Source organism: Mesoplodon bidens (genome assembly GCF_964165515.1).
Source record: "Mesoplodon bidens genome assembly, chromosome: 11".
Lineage (NCBI taxonomy): Eukaryota > Metazoa > Chordata > Mammalia > Artiodactyla > Ziphiidae > Mesoplodon > Mesoplodon bidens.
Genome location: NC_138167.1, coordinates 8,556,406 through 8,574,760, shown reverse-complemented (window position 1 = coordinate 8,574,760; position 18,355 = coordinate 8,556,406). Strand labels below are relative to the sequence as shown.

Genomic DNA, 18,355 nt, shown 5'->3' with positions numbered 1-18,355 from the left:
GAAATCGACAATAGCACAATCATACTAGGGGACTTTAACACCCTACTTTGACCAATGGACAGATCATCCAAAATAAAAATAAATAAGAAAACACAAGCTTTAAATGATACATTAAACAAGGTAGACTTAATTGATATTTATAGGACATTCCATCCAAAAACAACAGAATACACATTCTTCTCAAGTGCTCGTGGAACATTGTCCAGGATAGATCATATCCTGGGTCACAAATCAAGCCTTGGTAAATTTAAGAAAATTGAAATCGTATCAAGTATCTTTTCCGACCACAACGCTGTGAGACTAGATACCAATTACAGAAAATAATCTGTAAGAAATACAAACACATGGAGGCTAAACAACACACTACTTAATAACCAAGAGATCACTGAAGAAATCAAAGAGGAAATCAAAAAATACCTAGAAACAAATGACAATGAAAACACAATGACCCAAAACCTATGGGATGCAGCAAAAGCAGTCCTAAGAAGGAAGTTTATGACAATACAGTCCTACCTTGAGAAACAAGAAACATCTCAAATAAACAACCTAACCTTACACCTAAAGCAATTAGAGAAAGAAGAACAAAAAACCCCAAAGTTAGCAGAAGGAAATAAATCATAAAGATCAGATCAGAAATAAATTAAAAAGAAATGAAGGAAATGATAGCAAAGATCAATAAAACTAAAAGCTGGTTCTTTGAGAAGATAAACAAAATTGATAAACCATTAGCCAGACTTACCAAGAAAAAAAGGGAGAAGACTCAAATCAATACAACTAGAAATGAGAAAGAAGTAACAACTGACACTGCAGAAATACAAAGGATCATGAGAGATTACTACAGGCAACTCTATGCCAGTAAAATGGGCAACCTAGAAGAAATGGATGAATTCTTAGGAATGCACAACATTCTGAGCCTGAACCAGGAAAAAATAGAAAATATGAACAGACCAATCACAAGCACTGAAATTGAAACTGTGATTAAAAATCTTACAGCAAACAGAGCTTCCCTGCTGGCTCAGTGGTTGAGAGTCTGCCTGCCGATTCAGGGGTCGCGGGTTCGTACCCCGGTCTCGGAGGATCCCACATGCCGCGGAGCAGCTGGGCCCATGAGCCATGGCTGCTGAGCCTGCACGTCAGGAGCCTGTGCTCCGCAATGGGAGAGGCCACAACAGTGAGAGGCCCGCGTACCACACAAAAAAAAAAAAAAAAAAAAAATCTTCCAACAAACAAAAGCCCAGGACCAGATTGCTTCACAGGTGAATTCTGTCAAACATTAGACAAGAGCTAAGACCTATCCTTCTCAAACTCTTCTAAAATATAGCAGAGGGAGGAACACTCCCAAACTCATTCTGCGAGGCCACCATCACCCTGATACCAAAACAAGACAAAGATGTCACAAAGAAAGAAAACTACAGGCCAGTATCACTGATGAACATAGATGCAAAAATCCTTAACAAAATACTAGCAGACAGAATCCAACAGCACATTAAACGGATCATGAACTATGATCAAGTGGGTTTATCCCAGGATGCAAGGATTCTTCAGTATACGCAAATCAATCAACGTGATACACCATATTAACAAATTGAAGGAGGAAAACCATATGATCGTCTCAATAGATGGAGAGAAAGCTTTTGACAAAATTCAACACCCATTTATGATAAAAACCCTGCAGAAAGTAGGCATAGAGGGAACTTTCCTCAACATAATAAAGGCCATATATGACAAACCCACAGCCAACATCATCCTCAGTGGTGAAAAAATGTAACCATTTCCACTAAGATCAGGAACAAGACAAGGTTGCCCAGTCTCACCACTATTACTCAACATACTTTTGGAAGTTTTAGCCACAGCAGTCAGAGAAGAAAAAGATATAAAAGGAATCCAAATTGGAAAAGAAGAAGTAAAGCTGTCACTGTTTGCAGATGACATGATACCAAACATAGAGAATCCTGAAGATGCTACCAGAAAACTACTAGAGCTAACCAATGAATTTGGTAAAGTAGCAGGATACAAAATTAATGCACAGAAATATTTTGCATTCCTGTACACTAATGATGAAAAATCTGAAGTTGAAATTAAGAAAACACTCCCATTTACCACTACAACAAAAAGAATAAAATACCTAGGAATAAACCTACCTAAGGAGACAAAAGATCTGTATGCAGAAAATTATAAGACACTGATGAAAGGAATTAAAGATGATAAAAATAGATGGAGAGACATACCATGTTCTTGGATTGGAAGAGTCAACATTGTGAAAATGACTCTACTACCCAAAACAATCTACAGATTCAGTGCAATCCCTATCAAACTACAACTGGCATTTTTCACAGAAGTAGAACAAAAAATTTCACAATTTGTATGGAAACACAAAAGACCCCGAATAGCCAAAGCAATCTTGAGAAAGAAAATCGGAGCTGGAGGAATCAGGCTCCCTGACTTCAGAGTATGCTACAAAGCTACAGTAATCAAGACAGTATGGTACTGGCACAGAAACAGAAATATAGATCAATGGAACAGGATAGAAAGCCCAGAGATAAACCCATGCACATATGGTCACCTTATGTTTGATAAAGGAGGCAAGAATATACAGTGAAGAAACGACAGTCTCTTCAATAAGTGGTGCTGGGAAAACTGGACAGCTACATGTAAAAGAATGAAATTAGAACACTCCCTAACACCATACACAAAAATAAACTCAAAATGGATTGAAGACCTAAATGTATACCAGACACCGTCAAACTCTTAGGGGAAAATGTAGGCAGGACACTCTGTGACATAAATCACAGCAAGATCCCTTTTGACCCACCTCCTAGAGAAATGGAAATAAAAATAAACAAATGGGACCTAGTGAAAATTAACAGATTTTGCACAGCAAAGGAAACCATAAACAAGACAAAGAGACAACTCTCAGAATGGGAGAAAATGTGTGCAAACGAAGCAACTGACAAAGGATTAATCTCCAAAACATACAAGCACCTCATGCAGCTCAATATCAAAAAAACCCAAACAACCCAATCCAAAAATGGGCAGAAGACCTAAATAGACGTTTCTCCAAAGAAGATATACAGGTTGCCAACAAACACATGAAAGAATGCTCAACATCATTAATCGTTAGAGAAATGCAGATCAAAATGAGATACCATCTCACACCAGTCAGAATGGCCATCAAAAAAATCTACAAACAATAAATGCTGGAGCCGGTGTGGAGAAAAGGGAACCCTCTTGCACTGTTGGTGGGGATGTAAATTGATACAGCCACTATGGAGAACAGCGTGGAGGTTCCTTAAGAAACTAAAAATAGAACTACCATACGACCCTGCAATTCTATTACTGGGCATATACCCTGAGAAAACCATAATTCAAAAAGATTCATGTACCACAATGTTCATTGTAGCTCTATTAACAATAGCCAGGACATGGAATCAACCTAAGTGTCCATCGACAGATGAATGGATAAAGAAGATGTGGCACATATATACAATGGAATATTACTCAGCCATAAAAAGAAACGAAATTGAGTTATTTGTAGTGAGGTGGATGGACCTAGAGACTGTCATAAGAGTGAAGTAAGTCAGAAAGAGAAAAACAAATATCGTATGCTAACACATATATATGGAATCTAAAAAAAAAAAGAAAAAAATGGTCAGAAGAACCTAGGGGCAAGACAGAAATAAAGATGCTGACCTACTAGAGAATGGACTTGAGGTTACATTGAGGGAGAAGGGTAAGCTGGGACAAAGTGAGAGAGTGGCATGGACATATATGCACTACCAAACGTAAAATAGATAGCTAGTGGGAAGCAGCCGCATAGCACAGCAAGATGAGCTCAGTGCTTTGTGACCACCTAGAGGGGTGGGATAGGGAGGGTGGGAGGGAGAGAGATGCAAGAGGGAAGAGATATGGGGACATATGTATAACTGGCTTCACTTTGTTATAAAGCAGAAACTAACACACCATTGTAAAGCAATTATACTCCAATAAAGATGTTAAAAAACAATCTTAGTGTTTGGCCATATTTGCTTTTTTTTTTTTTTTTTTTTTTTTTTTTTTTTTTGCTGTACGCGGGCCTCTCACTGCTGTGGCCTCTCCCGTTGCGGAGCACAGGCTCCGGACACACAGGCTCCGCGGCCATGGCTCGCGGGCCCAGCCGCTGCGCGGCATGTGGGATCTTCCGGGATAGGGGCACGAACCCGTGTCCCCTGCATCGGCAGGCGGACTCTCAACCACTGCGCCACCAGGGAAGCCCTCCATATTTGCTTTTGAACCTCCCTTCCTCCTTCTCTCTCGTGAAAAAAAAATACTAGGGAGAATTTGAAGCCCTTTTGTATCCCTCCCCAATTCTGTTTTCTTCCCTCTTTCTTCAGAGGTAACTTTTGATGTGTTTCTTTGTCATGCATGTTTTGCTTTCTCTCTCTCCCTCCCTCCCTCTCTCCCTCTCCCTCTCCCTCCCTCTCTCCCTCCCTCTCTCTCTCCCTCTCTCTCCCTCTCTCTCTCCCTCTCTCTTTGTGTATTTTTTACCACGTACACTCGCACTTTTAAACTTTTTTTCACTTTTTAAAGTTAGTGTAAATAGTCTCATGTATTCTTTTGTCGCTTGCATTTTTCAGATCTATCACGGTTTTGAGATGATCCCTGTTGATCCACAAATCTCTGTCAGTTATTTTCGATGCTAGATAGTATTTCATTATATGGTCATTCTACAGTTTCTCTATTCTGCTATCTAAACTGCTATTTCCAATTTTTTGCCATTAAAAGCAGTGCTGCACTGTATATTCTTTTTTTTTTTTTTTTTTTTTTGTGGTACGCGGGCCTCTCACTGCTGTGGCCTCTCCCGTTGTGGAGCACAGGCTCCGGATGCGCAGGGTCAGTGGCCATGGCTCACGGGCCTAGCCGCTCCACGGCATGTGGGATCTTCCCGGACTGGGGCAAGAGCCCGTGTCCCCTGCATCGGCAGGTGGACTCTCAACCACTGCGTCACCAGGGAAGCCCTGCAGTGTATATTCTTATGTACATATTTGAATATTTCTTGTGGCCTAAACTTAGTAGTGGGATTGCTATGTAATGTGGTATGTATATATTCAACTTGAATATATCTATTCAGATTGCTCTCCAAAGTGATTATATCAGTTTAGAATACCCACCAGAAGTATATGAGTTTCTCCTCCAGTACTTGGTAGTTTTAGACTTGTGAGTTTTTACCATTCCAATAGTTTTAAAGGTACATCTCATTATTAATAAAATATGCATTTCTCTATTTGAATTTGAGGTTAATTTATTGGTCATTCATGTTCACCTGTGAATTGCAATTCGTAGTTTTTGCCCATTTTTCTATTTCTCATTTCTAGAAATTCTTTATTCAGGATGTTAATCCATTATCAAGTTACATACATATTGGAGGAGAATTGTTATGTTTAAGGAATTCAGCCTTTTCATTCATGACTGTGGGGTATCCTTCCATTTATAAGTCTTCTTTAATAATTTTTGGTATGCCTTCATACTTTCCTTTATAGAGAAAGATATGTATTATATAAATCTTTCAGTTTGTGATTTACCTTTTCACTCTCCCAGTGGTGTCTTTAGATGAAAACGAAGTTATTTTTATTGTAGTAAAGTTTATTAATTTTTCCCTTTATGATTAATGCCTTTTATGTTATATTTAAGAAATCTTTGACTTCTTCATAGTCACAAAGATATTTTCTTGTGTTTTTTCCTAAAATGTTTTTGTTTAACTTTTCTTATTTTAGATCTCTAATCCATTTGGAATTTATTTTTGTGTATGGTGTGAGACGGGTTAAGTTTTATTTTATTTTCCACATTACTGTTTGATTCAACACTGTTTCTTTTGAGAAGACCATCCTTTCCCCACTGTTCTCTCCTGTCACCTTTGTTATAAATGAAGTGATTATATTAGTGTAACTTTGTGTCTGGACTCTAATCTTCCCTTGGTCACTTTGTCTTACATAATATTATATTGTTTTCATTATTAAAACTTTATAACAAATTTATCTGGCAGTGTACATCTTTAGTATTTCTTGAAGATTACCGTGGCTAGTGTTGACACTTTGCATTTCCATATACATTTTAGAATCAGCCTCTGAGTTTCCACCAAAAAGCAAAAACCTACTAGAACTCTATCTGGTTTGCTCTGAATTTATAGATAATTTAGGGAATTGTTATCTTTATAATATTAGTGTAGATTCTAAACCATGAACATGGTATATCCCTCATTTATTTAGAACTTTAATTTCCCTCAGCGTTTTGTAGTTTTCTATGTAGAGGTCTTGCCTGTGTTTCATTGGAATTATTCCTTGGTATTTAATGCTTTTGAATGCTAATGGTGAAGAGTAGTCTAAATATTTAATATTTCATTTTCTGGTTGTGGCTGGAATATAGAAATACAGTTTTTCCCTTCTTCCCCAGTCTGGTACATTGTGCTTGTTCCCAGGGACCTTGCTAAATTAGAATTTTCTGTGTTAGAGAATCATTTGTCTAAAAATGAGGAGAGTTTTATTTTTTCTTTTCCAGTCCTTTTTCTTTGTTGCCTTATTATACTGACTGGGACCCCCCAGTACAATATTGAATAAAATAATAGAATCCTTAGATTTTTTTGTTTCATTTTGTTTTTGTTTTTCATGATTTGGGGGAAGCATTCAATACTTCTTGATTAGGTTTTATGTTTGCTATGGTTTTTCTGTAGATAACTTTTAAAAAGCAGATTAAGGAAATTCTCTTCTGTTCTTAGTTTGGTAGAATAAATCAAACTTGATATGATACATTATCCCTTTTATATATTGCTGGATTTGATTTGCTAATGTTTTGTTTAAGATGTTTACATCTGTGTTCATGAGAAAGATTACCCGATAATTTTCCTTTCTTACAATGTACTTGTTGGCGTCTTGCCATCAAGGTTACATTGGCCTCATAAAAAGAAATGTTTCCTTTTTTTACGTTTTCTGAAAAAGATTAGTATAATGTTGGTAGGTTTTTTTTTCCCCCTTCCTTATATATTCACAGATAATCATATACTTTTTTCATGGGTTATCTTTCTACTTAGTATTTCTAGCCTCCTACAGAGCTTTTATACTGGACTGCGTTTAGTATATGCTTAGATTGTTGAGTAAGTATGTCTTTCATTGCTGATTCCAGAGTTTTATAACTGCCATCAGAGTAAATCAGTAGATCTGGGATCGTCCAGCAACACTGCTGACCTCTTATTTTCCCCAGTTGTCCAATTGAGGCCATCCTTCTGCTACCACCAACTCACCTTTTTTTAATCCCTCTCAGTGTTACAGTTTAAATTTAATTTTCATCAAAGTAATACCTGTAGATACAGAAATCAAGTGGTTCCAGTTGGCCTACAAAGACCAGGTCTCCTGCTCTCCTCCTTCCTCCTCTCAGTTCCTACCCTCAGAGGCATCTCTGATAGTTTAAAATCACTTGTTTAAAACTGCTGCTCCATGATTTTTAATTTTTAGATACCACAATTTGACTTCTTTTAATGGAAGATAATGATTTTGCTGTCTTAAACCATGTATCCCTAACATATCTATATGAACTCTCCTCCCATCCTCCCAGCTTAGTTATATCGTAATTTTTAAGTTTATAATTATTTGTTATTTATGGCTGTGAAAATATTACCATGAGCTACATTTCCTTCTGTAGCTTTATTTCTCTCTGAAATTAATCTTATCTAATGTAAATATTGTTTCAGTATATGCAGATGCATCAAGCAATCCGTCTTCTTTTCTTTTTAACTGAAGACGTACCTCCTGAATTTCTTTGTCATCTTTCTGGATGTGTCTGGATTTGCTTGCTTTCCAGGCCAGCTTTCTTTCACCGTTATCCTGGGAATGTACTTGCCCGTCTCCTTGGTGCTGAACGTGCTGTTTCCCAGATTCCGTTTCTTTCATTAATTCCCTTTTCGTGATAGATCACATCCTCTGTTAGCTTCTTGAAAGGAGATTCATAGGAGGCTAAAATTCTTGATCTGTTGTCTGTCTGTTCTCCAACTTGTAAATTTTATATCGCTTCTCTACTCTTCTGTCCCATTTGTCCTTATGGGTTTATGCCTTCATTTTATTTTATTATTATTATTATTTTTTTTTTTTTTGCGGTACGCGGGCCTCTCACTGTTGTGGCCTCTCCCGTTGCGGAGCACAGGCTCCGGACGCGCAGGCTCAGCGGCCATGGCTTACGGGCCCAGCCGCTCCGCGCCATGTGGGATCATTCCCGGACCGGGGCACGAACCCGTGTCCCCTGCGTCGGCAGGCGGAGTCTCAACCACTGCGCCACCAGGGAAGCCCTACGCCTTCATTTTTTACCATCGTTTTAGTAGATTTTTAGGAGGAAGCTTAAGTAGACTTGTGTTTAACCCACCATGAATCTGAATGTTGACTTAGGCAGTGCCTTCTCATCTGTAATATCTCCCCACTTTTCTCCATTTATTAAAACTTAGCTTTATGCTTGCCTCTTTCCTGGAACTTTCCCTGATATTTCCAAAGTATTAAGCTAATGTCTTTCTTTGATCAAACACTTAAGGACCAGGGAAAAGTTCTATAGATATTTGAAGGATGATTAGGAGGAAGAGGGAAGGAATTAATGTATTTTATTCTTTTTGAATGAGGGAGAAGCTATGGGGGTGGGCAGTGGGGCACAGATTTCAGCACACTATGTGAAAGAACTTTTTCCTAGTTCAGCAGTAGAATAGGCTGCCTCTTCAGAGTCTGGATGGCTCTGTGTCTGGGGTGTTGTAGAAATCTTATTTTGAGGTGAAGCTTGAACCAGGTAGCCTTTGAATCCTTTTTCCTGTGTTCTGAGTGGCCCAGTGGGTGAGGGTGGTGGTCTTCACAGACGCCTTGGGTGTGCTCGGCAGGTGGGGGAAGCCGAGAACACAGAGTTCTCGGCCCACCGCCACTGCTTCATCCAGAGAAGTACTGTTTTTGTGCGTTATACATGTTAGAGAGTTTCATAAGACTAAATTTGAAAGATGGACTGTGCTTTAAAAAATGTTTGAAAGCGACTCAAGTGCTTTTCTACATTTCTATGAACTTAGTATCTACTATGTATTGGGTGCTTATTTTGCTCTTGATTGCACTTGGATATCTAATCTGTTACCTGTTTTCTGGTATATATATATATATCTTCTCAGAATGATTTTCAAGCTTTCTGGTAGAGAGCTTATCATATTTTCCTTTTCAGTACTTTAAAAATCTAACCAGGGCTTCCCTGGTGGCGCAGTGGTTGAGAGTCCGCCTGCCGATGCAGGGGACACGGGTTCGTGCCCCGGTCTGGGAGGATGCCACATGCCACGGAGCGGCTGGGCCCGTGAGCCATGGCCGCTGAGCCTGCGCGTCCGGAGCCTGTGCTCCGTAACGGGAGAGGCCACAGCAGTGAGAGGCCCGCGTACAGCCAAAAAAAAAAAAAAAAAAAAAACTAACTGGTTTTCAGTAAATAGCTGTTGAATGTATGACTTGACCCACATGCATCATTTCTGTTGAATGTTCTCCTTTCCAAGGTGCCAACCGGATAGTATTAGAAGACTCCAACATTCTGCAGCCTGTGGGACTAACTGTGTTTGAAAACTGGCTATATTGGATTGATAAGCAGCAGCAGATGATTGAAAAAATTGACATGACAGGTCGAGAGGGTAGAACCAAAGTCCAGGCTCGAATTGCCCAGCTTAGTGACATTCATGCAGTAAAGGAGCTGAATCTTCAGGAATATAGTAAGTGTTGGTGGTGTACACTGCTAATCGCAAGATTCATGTTGTAAGAAATGATATAAAATTAAGATGTTGTTTTGTGTCTTCTTATTTCTTTATCTTTAAGATTTTCATACACTTTTAGTTTTGCCTTTTTTTTTTTTTTTTTAACTCTTCATGTTTTTAAAGCCTTACATTCACCTGGGAGCTTTTTCATATGAAATACCTTTTCCTCATGAAACAGGAGTGGGGGAAAGGAATGGTATTGCTCATTTTCAAAAATTTCCCCAGGTATAGCAAGGACTCTGTTTGTCATGTTTTTTTTTTCCTCTCCTTCAGCCCTTTTAAGAATATTGACATACAGCATATATTTCTTTTGTTCCATGTACATCCCCATGGTTTCAACAAAAACAAAAGTTACATTTATATAATGATGACTTTAGTTATCATGGAAATAAACCTATTCTTTTTTTTTTTTTTTTTTTTTTTTTTCTTTTTGCGGTATGCGGGCCTCTCACTGTTGTGGCCTCTCCCGTTGCGGAGCACAGGCTCCGGACGCGCAGGCCCAGCGGCCATGGCTCACGGGCCCAGCCGCTCCGCGGCACATGGGATCCTCCCAGACCGGGGCACGAACCCGCATCCCCTGCATCGGCAGGCGGACTCCCAACCACTGCGCCACCAGGGAGGCCCCCAAAATAAACCTATTCTTAAGCGAAAGCAAAACAAACTAAAAATTAGTGTGTAAACTTAGAGAAGACTGTGTTTAATAAGAGCTTGTTTTTTCCCCTCTTGGATAAGTTTTTCAATTCTAGCTTAGGAAAGTGGCCATAAATTATTTTTTTTATCTTACTGAAAACTTTTGAAAATGACTAGTCATCTTGGCCTAGTTAACGTGTGTTTATGTAATACTGTTAACTCTTGTTAATGTGTCTGTCATCAAATGTGCCTTCCTAGCAATCACTACTATAGGTCTTATACAGTATATCAGGAATGCAAATGTTAAATGGAGGACTAATGAGAGAAGTACTGAAACTCCTTAACTTCTTGGCACAATGCTTCAGAAATGAATTGGAGTATGAAAGGAGGGGAGAGGAATGAGAGCACCGTAGCTTGTTCAAGTCTTCATTGTGTTGTCACTGTTCCTGAACTTAGAAGTTAAGTTAGGAGGTATTTGAGATTTAGAAAGTTAGAGTTGTTGTCATCCTATGTTACGACATATAATTCATGCTGAATATTTAACAGAAATAAGGTAGAGATGATATAATGGCTAAGTTATTTATTCAGTTGATATGAACATTTTATTGCAGAAGAATCTCAATGAAGGTTTTCAGAATTTCGGGGGGAATATCTTTAAAATTCAACATTTAAATATGGTTTTATATTTAGAAAAACGTTTTTTTCAAATTTCTAATAACATTAAAGAAAATGGGATTGCTGTTTATGAAAAGTGTCATGAATTTAAAAGTTTGAGAAAGTGCTATATAGGTTGTACATCGTAATACAAGGACTGGGGTGTCTGCTTTGTGTGATACTACACATATGTGTAGTATCACACATCTGCTCATTCGTACAGAGCTGGCTCCCTCAATCTCATCAACACACACTGAAGAAGGACTGATGTGTTACTGAGAAAAGAGTCATAATAAATGGGTGGCCACTGGGATGACAGCTGTCAAGTTGCTTTTGACACAAGCTAAGTAGAGAAGTCAAAACAATGATTTCATTAAATACAACGTATGAGACAGACTTTGAAATGTGCCTGACAGTGTATTTATTTAATTTAACCCAAATATGAGGAAATTAAACATTTGTAACATTGCAAGTTCTTTTGCAGTTGACCAGGCAAATAATTTTGATTGTCTCTGGGTGGTTAGATTCATGTGAACTTGTTTTTTTCTTCTAACAACTCTAATTTTCAGCAAATTCCTCATTGGAGTATACTTTTTGAGTGAAATCATCTTATCTCTCAGAAAGGTAGAATTTCAGAGTTAAAAATCTTTAGAAGAGTTTTTATATTTTAAAGAGAATAATATCCAAGTTTCAGCATTCTCCCTAGCAATTTTTTTAGCTTGAATAATCAGCTTTTCTTATTTACAAAAATTAACGTGAGCTGTACCATTACCTTACTTTAAATACTGTAAAATATTTTATGTATAAATATGTAAAGACAGTGGTTAGATATAAGTATTTTGTGTTTTAAATTGTTGTCCTCCTTTTCTTGTAGACTGTGTAGGGATGGGGTGAGAAATTATATTGTGTGGAAATAAAATTCAAAGGGATTTTACATTTGGTTTTGTTGGTAACTCAAAAATAATTGATTTTGGCTGGGCTGTTCTTCCTTCTTCCTCCCTCCCTTCCTTTTCTTTTTCTGTTCTTTCTTTTTCTTTCCTTCCTTTTTTCTCTTCTCTGTTCTTCTTCTCTTCTCTTATCTCTTCTCTCTTCTCTTTGCAGGACAGCACCCTTGTACTCAGGATAATGGTGGCTGTTCACATATTTGTCTTGTAAAGGGAGATGGTACTACAAGGTGCTCCTGCCCCATGCACTTGGTTCTGCTTCAAGATGAGCTACTATGTGGAGGTAAATATGTTACTATTTCTTTTCTGTAAGTCTAAATGCCAATCATGTTCCAAAACTTAGTCTAGCATTCTTTGATTTGACAGTGAAATTGCTTTCTCCTAACTTGATTGCTCACTTATATTTCAGTTTCTGCACTATACTAGGCTTTTGGATTATTCTAAGAGTGAATTCATCATGACAAGTGATAGGTGTAACCTAACCCTGGGACTAAGGCAAAAGGGGAAACTCATAACTGTGAATGAGTCTATTTCCTAATTAAAAAGTAGCTTTTCCCACCCCAAAGTGTAACAAGGTGAATTAATTCTACCTACTATAGTCTCCATCCACTGAATCCTAGATTCTATCAGTTTATATGTCATTGCTGGGAGTGTATCCAGTGAAAAGAATACTCTTTTGTTCAGTTCTATCAGCAGTTCCCTGTTGTTTCTCTTCCTTACCTAGCCAAAAAAAAAAAAATTTTTTTTTTTAAAGATATCACTGAGTAGTAATAATGTTGTAGTGAAATTGGTTCAGTTATTCATGGGACCATGACAGATTGGTATATTCCTTTGTTAAAGCAAAGTATGGTAGCTTCAAATGCCATTATAATATTTATTCCCTTAATTCAGAAATTCTCCTCTCGGGGATAATTCTAAATTAATTCAACTGAAGGAAAAAGACTATTCTCTACAGTGACAGAAGTTTTAAAACAATTTCCAATGATAGGAAAGTTAGTAAAATAACTGAGTTTATATAGCTATTAAACATTGTGAGCATAAGCTGATGTAAAAATGTAGCCAAAATTTGGTGCAAGTGGAAAAAAAATATTAAAATTGCGTTTTCTACTGTGATGAGAATTACGTAAAAAACGTATTTCTGAGAACAAAGATTGAAAGGGCTTACACTCAAAATATAAAAATTATTGATAAGAGGGTACACTCAAAATATAAAAAGTATTGATAAGATGGTATTATAAGAATATTTTATTCTTCTAACTTTCCTTTAAGTTTTTAAAAATAAATAAATAACATGTATTGAGTAGCAGCTATGAGGCACTCTGTTTGGACTGCAGAAGATTTGCAGATCTTTGACACAGATCATACAGTTTAGTCGGGGAGATCAGATATGTGCATAGTAAAAGTTAAGCTCTGGTACTTGAAGTATCTCTCCCCAAAATAACAGGCATTACACAACAGTGTGAATATATTTAATGCCACTGAACTGTATATTTTAAAATGGCTAAAGTGGTAAACTTGTTACATATATTTTACCACAATTAAAAAAAAAAAAAAGCAAGTGTTTCCATGTCAGGGTGCCAGATTATTGCTCTAATAAGGCAAATCCTAGAAAAATATGCCTTTATGTAATGATAACGTAGGTAAAACTGAATCAAAGATACTGCCTTTCATTTAGAAAATGTCCTGTAAAAGACCAGTGTTTTCTCCCTTCACATTTAGTGATTGTTTTTAATGTATATATTAAATGCATAGTTTTATTAAATGCATTGTTTTTAACAAATGTGTACAATGGTGTTACCAACACCCAAATCTAGACATACGGTGTTTTCATTAAGAAAAGTTCCCTGTGTCCTAGCAGCCAGTTCCCTTCCAGAAGTAACCATTTTTTGGATTTTCATCCTCATAGTTTAGCTTTGCCTGTTCTTGAACTTTATATAAGGAATCATGACGTATGTACTGTATGTCTGGATTCTCTTGCTTAATATAATATTTCTGAGATTCATCCTTATAGTGGAGTATAGCAATCATTTTTATCTTTTTATTGCTACATAGTATGCTTCATTATATAAATAAGCCACAGTTTATTATTCTTGTGTTGAGGGACATTTCAATTGTTTTCAGTTTTTGTTATTAAGAGTGAAACTGCAGTGAATGTTTTTATACAAGATTTTTCTTGTGACTTAACATTGATTTTACAGTGGAGGTAAATGAAATACAGAATCTTAATTCCTCTGCTTGACCTTCAAGATGTGTTTCCATTTCAGCCTATTTTACCAACCCATCTCATTTGTATTTCTGCCCAGTCTGCTCCCTTTATTTTTGTGTGGCTGTTTGGAGTTTGACATCACTGTGGCATGTTCTGTTTTGTTTTGCTTCTGTGGATTTTCTTGTGGTATTTCAGGGATGTATCTTTCTCCTTGCCTGCGCATCCTCAATCTCTCATTTTCAAGGTGCAGCTGATGAGTCTTCCTCATGATCTTTGAAACCTTCACCAGCTGTTACTGTTGTCCCTTTTTCTGAATTGTAGCACTTGTTAGCACCATGCAGCTCAGGGTTACATAATCATTTGTTTTATATTCATTAGTGTGTTCCTAGCCCCAACCAAATTAAAAGCTCTTTAAGGACATGGGCCATATTTTATCTATTTTTATTCTCCATATGATCTGTTACCGTGCTCTATACATAATGGGCTCAAACTTCCTCTAAAAAGTCCCTCAAATTCTCCATGTAAAATGTCCCCTTGTAATCTCTATTCTCTGTCCAATATTCTCTATTTTAAGGATAAAAGGTTTTCTGATCCATAGTCATATAATGAAGTTCTGTTCTTTAGAGAATTTAGTTTTTAAAAGGAGTCAGTGGGCCTGTGATACAGTTGTAAAGGCAATGGGCTAAAAGTAAGGAGACTGCCCTTCTAGTCCTCTTTTTTTTTTTTTTTTAAATCACTCTTGTTCATAGGAAGCTCTTTGACCTTGGTGATCACTTAGCCTCTCTGGACCTCAGTTTCTTCATTTGCAAAACAAAGAAATTCGGACTGAATGACAGTTCTCAAACTGGTCTCAGCATATTTTTACATTTTAAAGAACTGCTGAGGAGAGCTTTTGTTTGCATAGGTTATATTTATCTGTATTTACCATAGTAGGATTTGAAACCAAGAACTTTAAAAACTATTTGTTAAAAAATAACAATAATAAACCTTTACATGTTCTCAAGTTAAAACTGTTAAGAAAATTAACTGTATTTTCTAAAGCAAAATAATTTTAGTGAGAAATATGGCATTATTTTTATATTTTCGTAAATCTCTAATGTTGGGCCAGATTCTAATGTCTACTTCTGCATTCAGTCTGTTGTAGTACGTAGTTTTGTTGAAGTACGTGAAGAAATTTGGCCTCATACAGATATGAGGAAAATGGAGGACTATAATATAGCCTTTTCAAATAATTATGTACATTTATCTTGAACTCTACACCAAATCTTGACAAGTGGTCATTTTCTATAGGTTTAGTTGTAATGTGAAATTTGAAACCATATCAGTTCACTTTTCGTAGTCTCATGTTGAAATCTGTTAATTGATCTTGTGCTCAGAACGGATATTTTACCCATGCACTATTTTGTAACCTTATACCTTGGTCATTTGGAAATATTAGAATGCCACTCAGAAATTCCCAGATCTTCAGATTTTGATGCATTTCATTATACAGTATCGGAAAAAATAACATTAATATTACCACCAATCTCATCATAAAAATATTTAAGTACTAGGAGTCTGTCAAGTTTAGTTTTGGATATAGGTCTTCCAAGATTATAATTTCTGATTGAAAGTTCCAGTGTTACACTTTGCCACAGAAGTACAGTGCTCTTGTTTTCCTTGAAATAATTGACTCACTCACTGGTTCATGTTTTTAAAACTTCCTGTCAAATACCCAAAAGTGCAGATATCGATAGTTTATCTGTCAGTTGTTCTTTCACATCAGAAGGGTGTCCCACTTGAGGTTGCGTTTATAGCTCAGAATGCTTTCCCTGAAGAAACCGTCATGCTGAGGTATACAACACGAGCTTTATACATGCTTCCCATTTTGTCAGACAGTATTGAGGAGACATGTACTCAAAGAATTGATTTTAATGTAATTAATATTTTTACGGATTCATCAAGAACATTCTTAAATGAAACTGGCTTCCCCAATGCCCCCCACCCCGTATGTGTGTGACTATGTAGAATGCAGCGACTGCTCGTACAGTTCGGTGCCATTGCCTTGAATCTGCTAAGGTGCCAAGAGTTTTACCCACCATTCCTTTTGTGGCACCAGTGCAAGTCACATGTTAATATTATTATAAAATAGTTTTTTTCAATACCCTGAAAGAGGTCGCATGTTAGGAACCCCCAGGGGTTTGTGGACCATTAGTTGAGAACCTCAGGGCTAGAAAAGTTAAGAATTCTAAGGTAACTTTAAAATATTTGGAGGTCGATGATTATAGTGATGATTCCTAGGTTATGTGTGAGATTATAACGGATTGCAAATACAGTAATCCTACTTGAAATATAGTATATGAGAAAACTTCTGCCTTATAGTTTTGCAAGTTAGTGAATCTAAATGAAGTACTGTAAAAATTATATTTCTTCTCTGTGTGACACTTTACAGATTTTATCTATGATAAAGTGTTTTGTACATGCTAATTATTAAATGGGCTTCACTCAGGTGTAAATGTTTGTACCTCTGTGTGACTATGATTGTGTTTTTGTCACTCCCCTCCCCCTTGTTCATTTGAAGAACCCCCAACATGTTCTCCTCAGCAGTTTACTTGTTTCACGGGAGAAATTGACTGTATCCCTGTGGCTTGGCGGTGCGATGGGTTTACTGAATGTGAAGATCACAGTGATGAGCTCAATTGTCCTGTGTGCTCAGAGTCCCAGTTCCAGTGTGCCAGTGGGCAGTGTATTGATGGTGCCCTGAGATGCAATGGAGATGCCAACTGCCAGGATAAGTCAGATGAGAAGAACTGTGAAGGTATCCGAAATTCCTAGGCCTGGTTATGGAGTCCTTTTTCAATTAAGTTGTTTGAAATTCAGAGTATTGCTTTGGCTCATTCAGTGGTAGATTTGGGGTTTTTCAAGTGTATTTGACTTTATTATTTCTAAACATAGTAGCATGTTCTAAATTGTTTTAATTCACTTAACATGCATAAGGTTTATACACGCTAATAAGCTTTGCAAGTTGAGAAATGAGGCCAAAACATTAGACCTTCAGTATGTAAAACCTAGTCCTTGTTTCCAATGAGCTCTCAGTGGATTTATTTATTACAACGTAAAATAATTTCATATTTTCTTCTTTTATCTGCTAACCTTTAACACAGTAAAAAAAAAACAACCACGACAAAAACAAGAAAAACAAACAAATTCTCTGGAAATTTTTAGTGTCCAGAAATGCATGTAGAATTCTTTAATTCTTGACAAATTATTAGTGAAAGATGAAATTTAGCATAAAGAACAAAATAGGAAATTTTGTGCTGGATTCCTTTGCCTCCTCTTTTCTCTCGACCAGTTGAAATCCCCAGAGAATAATTTGTAAGTTTTCTCTAAAAGTCTGATTTATTTTTCATTTGCGCCCAGAAAGCACTTTTTGATTTTTGCCAGAGTTTACCTTTACATGGTAGCAAAAATAAGGAAACTATTTGCATTTTTTTCCTCAGTGCTTTGTTTAATTGATCAATTCCGCTGCGCCAATGGTCAGTGCATTGGAAAACACAAGAAATGTGATCATAATTTAGATTGCAGCGACAAATCAGATGAACTGGATTGTTGTAAGTATGACTAAAACCTTGTTTATTACTCTTAAGGGAGAATTTTTAAAGTACTTTTCCTTTTCTTTATGTGTGAGGTTCACTTACAACCAATATTTCCTTATTAAGAAACAAGTTATTAAGTTAGTTATTTGTACCAGGGATTTCTTACATTTTATACTTAATAATTTCTTAAAGACAGTAGTTTTCTTATGTACAAAAGTCTTCACAGAAACATTTTGTAAAGCATCAGAAAAGAATATTGTTTTGCCAAAACTAAAGTTAGGAAATTCTCAGTTTAGATATGTAGAAATCAATCAGTGGTCTAAGCTTAAGAGTTTCTGAACATTGGTCCGTGTTTAAAATCTCCCATTTTTTTTCTGGGTAATTTTCTACCAGTCTCTCAGTGACTTTAAGAGCTTCCTTAAAATGCAGCCTGAGGATACTTGAGCCACCATACACCCCTAGGTCTAGAGACCTTAGGCTAAATAACCTGTATTTCTTCAGGGTTCATAACTATTGACTAATGTCCTAACATAAAATATATCCCAAGTTGACAAACAGTTCTGAATGGAATTCA

The 18,355-nt window shown here is 36.8% G+C and overlaps 1 protein-coding gene across 1 annotated transcript in view; it reads left to right on the top strand.

The window, feature by feature from the left end:
* Window positions 1-18,355, top strand: part of LRP6 (LDL receptor related protein 6) — a 178,613-nt gene that overhangs the window by 145,048 nt on the left and 15,210 nt on the right. The window contains exons 16-19 of the mRNA XM_081248508.1: window positions 9,521-9,730; window positions 12,158-12,283; window positions 16,767-17,003; window positions 17,686-17,796. Coding sequence (XP_081104634.1) covers window positions 9,521-9,730; window positions 12,158-12,283; window positions 16,767-17,003; window positions 17,686-17,796 — 684 coding nt within the window. The remainder of the gene's footprint in view (window positions 1-9,520; window positions 9,731-12,157; window positions 12,284-16,766; window positions 17,004-17,685; window positions 17,797-18,355) is intronic.